This window comes from Jaculus jaculus, chromosome 3, assembly GCF_020740685.1.
Source record: "Jaculus jaculus isolate mJacJac1 chromosome 3, mJacJac1.mat.Y.cur, whole genome shotgun sequence".
Taxonomy (NCBI): Eukaryota; Metazoa; Chordata; class Mammalia; order Rodentia; family Dipodidae; genus Jaculus; species Jaculus jaculus.
The window spans coordinates 174,115,622-174,122,845 of record NC_059104.1 but is presented as its reverse complement, the minus strand read 5'-3'; the positions used below and the strand labels follow the sequence as shown (position 1 = coordinate 174,122,845).

General features: G+C 47.6%; 1 protein-coding gene across 1 annotated transcript in view; it reads right to left on the bottom strand.

Annotated features, from left to right (window-relative positions):
• Positions 1–418: 418 nt before the first annotated feature.
• The window catches only part of Syt9 (synaptotagmin 9), a 200,332-nt gene continuing 193,526 nt past the window's right edge, over positions 419–7,224 (bottom strand). Inside the window, exon 7 of the mRNA XM_045146317.1 lies at positions 419–2,624. Coding sequence (XP_045002252.1) covers positions 2,616–2,624 — 9 coding nt within the window. The 3' untranslated portion in view covers positions 419–2,615. The remainder of the gene's footprint in view (positions 2,625–7,224) is intronic.

The following is a 7,224-nucleotide window of genomic DNA, read 5'->3' as shown; positions in this document are numbered from 1 at the left end:
TTGGTTGCATCAGGATATCTTGTCTATGCAAACAAACTCCAGATGCATGTGTCGCTTTGTGCAGCTGGCTGTATGTGGGTACCAGGGAATTGAGCCCAGGCTGTCAGGCTCTGCATACAAGTGCCTTTAACCACTGAGTAATCTCTCTAGCCCATAATTAAAAAAAAATATTTATTTGCACGCACGTATGTGTGTATGTGTGTGTGTGTGTGTGTACATATGCATGCATGAGTGACTGACAGGCTTTTCCAGTGTCTTTAACCACTGAGCAATCTATCTCCCCAGCCCTTCAAAGTCTCTTCCTAAGAGATGTTCCTTTCCACTGGTATTCCCATTTTCTTCAGGTGCTTTGGTGTCCTTCTACTCTAGAAATGGTGCTGCAGACCTGCCTTCCCCAAGTTCAAAGAGACCACATTTGAATTTTTCAAAAGGAACATTTACTAGGAAACTAAAGGACAACCAAACAGAACACAAGAGAACAGAGACAGAGTTGCAGATGGGTTGAGGAAATTCAAATTTATAACCAGCCTCTGGCCACAGCTGCTCTGGCTAGGCAACGCTTTCTAGACACAGAGCTGCCTGCTCACCATGTGGGCAGTCCTCTTTGCCTGGTTGTCTCTGCAAAAGCCATCTTTGAGCTTTGAGCTTGCTCAGTTGGTAGCCCAGGGTAGGTAGCTCGAGGCAGGAAGGCCCTGAGGTGGAAACAACAGGGTCTCTCACTCAGGCTCCCACCGCCAAGGACATGTCAAGGCTTAGCGGAATGGCTGCCTGGCATCTGCTGGAGCCAGTCTGGTTTCTTTGGGACCATTCTTCGGGGCTCATCTGCCCGTATCTAGTGACAATATTTCTGCTCACCCTCCCACCGGCACTTGCCGTTCACGCTTTGGTTCTAACCACTGGTATGGTGGAGGACATCTGAACGGGGACGGGTGGGGAGAGGGGATCTTTGGGCAAAGAGAGTCACCTTTCTCTCATGTCACTGGACATAGGCAGAACCAGGATTCCATCTGAATCTCTGTGAATGAAAGCCAGGGAGAGATGGGCATGGATTATGCAAGCTGGGGAGTTATGAAGCTTGAGTGCCTCGTACAACCAAAGGTCTCTGCCCCTTTCGGCCTTCTGACATCAGCACAGGGCTTCACATAGTAGGGTGGCCCTGTGACAACAAGATCTTTCTGACAACATGCACACTGATGCTGCTTCTACCCACCCAGAGCAGCCTCCAGCGAAATGTTAATTGAAATGAAGACAATGAGATTTCTGGGAAGGTCAATGGCAACACAACTCAGTACTCTGCGAAGAGATTGCGTGAAAGGGAGACGCCATCTTGGAATGGCGGTGCGGACGGTGGAGGGGGGTGCCTTGCACCCATAAGGAGACAGAGCGAAAGGGTCACTAGGTAATGGCTCCCAGTTGTCTCGGGGCATGCCGAGGCCTTTGGTTTCATTTCTTCTGTGAAGGCATAAGCAATGAGCATGAGGTGTGAAGCCGGCAGGAGGTGGGTGAGCAGGATGCTGAGTGATCAATGAGCAGCCCGGGGAGAGCCCTTGACCTTCACTCTTGTAGGTATTTCCAGTCCCCAAGTGCTGTGAGAATGATAGGCGTTTGCAATGAGAAGGAACCTCCGCCCCTGGCTGCCCGAGTCTACTCTTTGGGCTGTTGCATATGGGGACCCGCTGACAGGCACTCAGGCCAACAAGGCCCCAAAGCTGTGCCTTCCCTTAGGGGATCCCTCTGTCATCTCTCAGTGCTCCCATTTATACAACACTAACCCTATTTCTGAGGCTGTTCCTTTAGTGGACAGTGCCTGAGAAACGATATTCCAGAATGCCATTGAGAGGTAGACCTCTCCCACATGGATGACAAATTTTGTTCTAATAATGCCACCAGTTGAAAGGAAGTGGCTGCTGGCTACCTGGAAGATGTTCCAGAACCTCCGTATCTAGCTTTAGCAGAAAAGAAGACCGTGATGAGAGCTGGGACTCTGCCATGAGCGTGGGAGGGGGCAGTGAATTGGCAGACCCTCCTTGCATGGGATTTGCTCCAGGAGAATGGCCTTTTTCCAGGTCTTCTCTTGGGGGCTATTCTGTGTAAAGCTGGAGCTTTAATTCTTCTTGGGGCAAAATGTTTCTCTGAAGACAGTCACTAGCTCACAGGTAGAGGAGTTGAGACTTAAATCTGTTGCCTATTTAGCACCTGGAGATGTGTGTATTTTCATATTCCGTCCTTCCAGGGCACTCAATCAAATAACTTCATGTCAGAGTGACTGTTGACAGGGCAGATGCTCTATCCCCATAACCAAGGGCCTTACGCTAATTACCCAGAATCCTGGTACTCTCACAATGCCACCCGCATTCCTCCACAGTCCAATCTTGGTTCTTGACAATGAGAGATGAGCTTCCCCTAGAGCACATCCTCTTGGGCCACCCGGAGAAGGTGGCTAGAGCATTCGGATTCACTAAACCCAATTTGGAAGGGGCCAGTTATGGCTGTGGTTACAGCTGAACATTTCATCACTGGAGTCCAGGTGTTGCGAGATGGGAAAAGTTACTTAAGATCTTGGTTGGGTGGTTGTCCGACTGTGTCTTCTGCACGGGCAGCCCTCCAATCCATAGTCATCGTTTCTGTAGGAAGAAGAAACAGAGTGACTTGATTTTCAGTTGTGTATTTTTAAATTTTTAATATTTTATTTATTTGAGAGAGCGAGAGAGATTGGGAGAGAATGGACATGCCAGAGTCTCTAGCCACTGCAAACTCCAGGTGATGTGCCTATTACCTTGTGCTTTTGGCTTATGTGGCTACTGGGGAATCGAACTTGGGTCCCTAGGCTTCACAGACAAGTGCCTTAACTGCTAAGCCATCTCTCCAGCCCTCAGTTGTGTATTTTTTAATGTATACCAAACACCAGGCACTGTAGTGGATACTGGGAATACTAAGATGATGTGTAAGATACCCTGATTACAAAATAACTCATAGACGGACACAGGAGTAATAGGTGTGCATAAACTGCTACAAGAGACTGTGAGGAAACTTGGAGGGTCTTCTGGGGAGGGGGAAATTCTGAAGGACAAGTCTTGAGCTACGTCACTTAGGCCAAAGAGGAGCTCATTAGCAGGGAAAGAACATTTGGCCAGAGAAAGGCCCCACAGATACAGGAAAATACAGGGTGCAGGAAAACATGGGGAGCAGGACTGGGGTGACTGGACTGTGGTGTGAGGAGTGCAGTGATGGCAGGTAGAACTGGGTGGAGAAAGTGGTGCAGCATCATCATGTAACCCTTACTTCCCAGCTGTGGAAAGTGGGCTTTTGTCTTCCTTGTACTAGGGGTTAAATCCAGGTCCTTGTGTGTACTAGACAAGCACTCATCACTGAACTACATCCCTAACTTTGAAATGTGAGCTTTATTTTTTTTTTTTATTTATGAGGGGGAGAGAACTATGGGCATGCTAGGACCTCCTGCTACTACAACTGAACTCCAAACACATAAGTCACTTTGTGCATCTTGCTTGACATGGACATTGAGGAATCAAACTAAGCTATCAGGCTTTGGAAGCAAGTGCCTTTAACTGCTGAGCCATCTCCCCAGCCCCCTTTTCAAATCAAAAGCATTTTGCGTATGTACGTGTGTGTAGTGTGTGTGCATGTGCTGGGTGCATGTGCATACACATGACTGTGGAGGCCAGAGGTTAATGCCAGATGTCTTCCTCGATTGCTGTCCACCTTCTTTGCAGAGGCAGGGTCTGTCACTTGAACCCAGAGCTCACCACTTTGGCTAGTCTGGACAGTCAGCTATCCCCGTCTCTACCTCCTGAGTGCCGGGATTGCAGGTAGGCCCTGATGCCCACCAAGCATTAACATGGATTCTGGGCATCCAAGCTTGTTCCTCATGCTTACATGTCAAGTGCTTTATTCTCTGAGCCATCTTGCTAGCCCCAGGGTGAGATTTCTTTCATTGTCTTTAATTTTTTGTTCATTATTTATTTATTTCTTTGAGAGCAACATTCAGCGAGAAAGGCAGAGAGAGAAGGGGGAGGGGGCAGAATGGGCACACATGTGCACCCTCTTGTGCATCTGGCTAACATGGGTCCTGGGGAATTGAGCCTCGAACTGGAGTCCTTAGGCTTCACAGGCCAACACTTAACTTTTAAGCCATCTCTCCAGTCCATGGGTGAGCTTTCTTGATGGAGGCTCTCTTGTATTGAACACAGCCCAGCAGTCAAATGAAATTCAACTCAGTATGTATTTAGGATATTGATGCTACACACACACACACACACACACACACACACACACACACACACTTCTCTGTATATAATAATAAAAATGCATATTCAAACTGAGAGAGCAGCAAACCTTCTCAAACTAGAACATATGAACTATATTTCAGAGATCAAAGATTCACACGTGGAAGTATAACTTAAGGAAGTGATAAAAACCCGGGTGCACACTGTGAGTAAAAGTCATGTCTGACCATGGCTCTTGGTTTCTGCGTCTAGCAGGAAAGGTCAAACATTTGTCTTAAATGACTTTTCTATTGATAATTTTCATACATGTATATAATGTATTTTGCTCATAATCCCTCCCCATTATCTTTTGTCCCCTTTCCTTATCTCCCTTTAAGGGAACCCCTTTTTTACAATTAGTCCCTCTTCTGTTTTCATGTTCTTTTTTTCCCTCCTCCATCTTTTATGATAGAATGTTGATGGCCCAAGAATAGGCAGGTCTTGTTCAGGTAATGACAGCTGCTGTGAGATCAGGAAGGCAGCAGACGCTTTGTGTCTGGAAGACAGCATTCCAAAGCACTCCTCCCTAAATATTTGTCTACATATTGTGATCTGAATATAAACTTCCCAGATTAGGTGTTAGATTGGGAGTGCCCTGCAAAGCATGGGCTCTAATTTCCAGCCCACCTTCTAAATCAGGCCCTGGGCTCTATAGTTCTGGGTACTGGAATATGAAGTTTTGCAAATCCTTAGAAGGGTCCTGTGAGGTTTGTTGCTCAATTGGTCAGAGATGCAGAGAGATTGATGAGCACAAAGACCCTTTGTGAATGTGTTCGTTGGGAGAAAACCCCAGACTTCTCATCTCAAAGTCCAAGCTTTAGCAACTCGCCACTCCTAAACACATTCTGTAGGCCCAACCACTACATCGTATGTGGTAAAACAGCTTTATCTGCCTTGGTTTTCTAAACATTCTATCACTAGCCCCATGAGCTGCCTTTAAGGAACCCAAATCCAAGTGAGTAGCATGCAGCAAGTGTACTTTTCTTAGGGCTTCCTGGCTTCACGCACCATTTCTCTGAATTCTGCTTAGTGACCTGCACATGTATTCCACGAGGCCCCTGCTCCCCTCAGCTCTATGTGCAATCTCGTTACCCATGGTTACAGCCTGGATCTCACTTCCCCATTTGATGACATCTTCAGGCTACTTTGGATGTGTGAACAACCCAGTACGGAGGTGGCCAGTCTTCGGGGCCACCCGTACAGCAGGTTGGTTATAGCCATGTCTGTAGTATCTTTGGAGTTACACTCTGACCACAGCCGGTTGTTTTTAACTAGTCCCCACACTTAGGAAAGCCACTAACAGAGGCCATACTGTCAAAGGCCGGCCCTCGGCACAGTTCCAACTTGACCTCCTCAGACACTATTTGCTTCTTTAGTGGCGCTGCGGTCAGGTTCGCATTGCTGGCGGAGAACACCTGGCCAAGAGCAGCTTGTGGGAAAAGGGGGCTCATTTTGGCTTACAGACTCCAGGGGAAGCTCCATGATGGCAGAGGAAGACGATGGCATGAGCAGAGGGTAGACATCACCTCCAGCCAACATAAGGTGGACACCAGGAACAAAAGAGTGTGCCAAACGCTGGCAAGAGGAAGCTGGATATGACACACCCATAAGCCCGCCCCCAACAATACACTTGCCTCCAGGAGGACTCAATTCACAAACTGCCATCAGCTGGGAACCTAGCATTCAGAACTCAAGTTTACGGAGGACACTTGAATCACCCGCCACATCCATGCAATTGCTGGGACCAGGCAGTCTCTGAGAATCTGTGGAGTGGTCAGTTGGTTTTCTCCTGTGTCTGACGAGGCTTCAGTTGGATGAGTTTTCTGGGTGCTCTGCTCCTGTCTGTGCCCAGCATCGTTGATTTTCTTCCTGTGGATGTCGCCATTAGGTTCCAGAAAGCTTGTGGCCGTGGGCCAAGCCTATAAGCTGACAGGATGAAAGAGTTTTGATCCATCTGGTAGAGTAGTGAGTCATCTTTGACCAGCAGTCTTGCAAAAGAAGCCTTTTGGAAACAAATATATTCCATGGAAAGACAGGTATACAAGTCAGTTCTGAAAAAAACGTAGTCTGTTGTCTCAGGAGAAGGGATACTTTTATCTTGGGTTTTTCAAGGTAGGGCCTTGCCCAGGCTGACTTGACTTCACTATGTAGTTTTAGGCTGGCCTTGAACTCATGGTGATCCTCCTACTTCTGCCTCCCGAGTACTGGGATCAAAGGCATGCACCACCATGCCTGGTGGGATACTTTCTCAAAAATTTATTTATTTACAAGGAGAGAGAGAGAGAGAGAATATGGGTGTACCAATGCCTCTAGTCACTGCAAACAAACTCCAGATTCATGCGCCACCCTGTGCATACGGCTTCATGTGGATACTGGTTACTCAAAGCTGGGCCTCTCAGGTCATTAGGCTTTGCAGGCAAGCACCTCAACCACTAAGCCATCTCTCCAGCCCAGGAAGAGATACTTTGAATATGGCACGGGCAGATGGTGCTATCACCCAATCCTCTTTTGTGTGTGCCGTTGGGGACACAAAGGAAAAAGAGTGGAAAAGGTCTATCCAACAGAACAAAGCAAACTCCTTGAACCCCTTTCTGATCTGCATCACCCAATGAGTTGTTTCTCATGAAAGATCTTCATACAAAGCGATTTGAGGAAATGTTTTTCTCTAGTTCTGGACAACGTCAACCCAGTGGGATGTGGTGGAAGACGGGAGCGGGGCGACTGTATTATTGATGCTGTGAGGAGCGATGGTGGTGGTTTAAGCACCATGGAGGACAGCAGCAATCCCCTTGCCAGACCCAGTGACCTTCTAGGCAGTGCTATGGGCAGGGGAGGTCCCCAGCACTTGAGCAGCGTGACAGGAAGTCCTGGTTACAATTCTATCCGAGCAGAGAGAATTTTAAGGGAATTCAATTGTCCTGAGACATATGGATTTGATTTG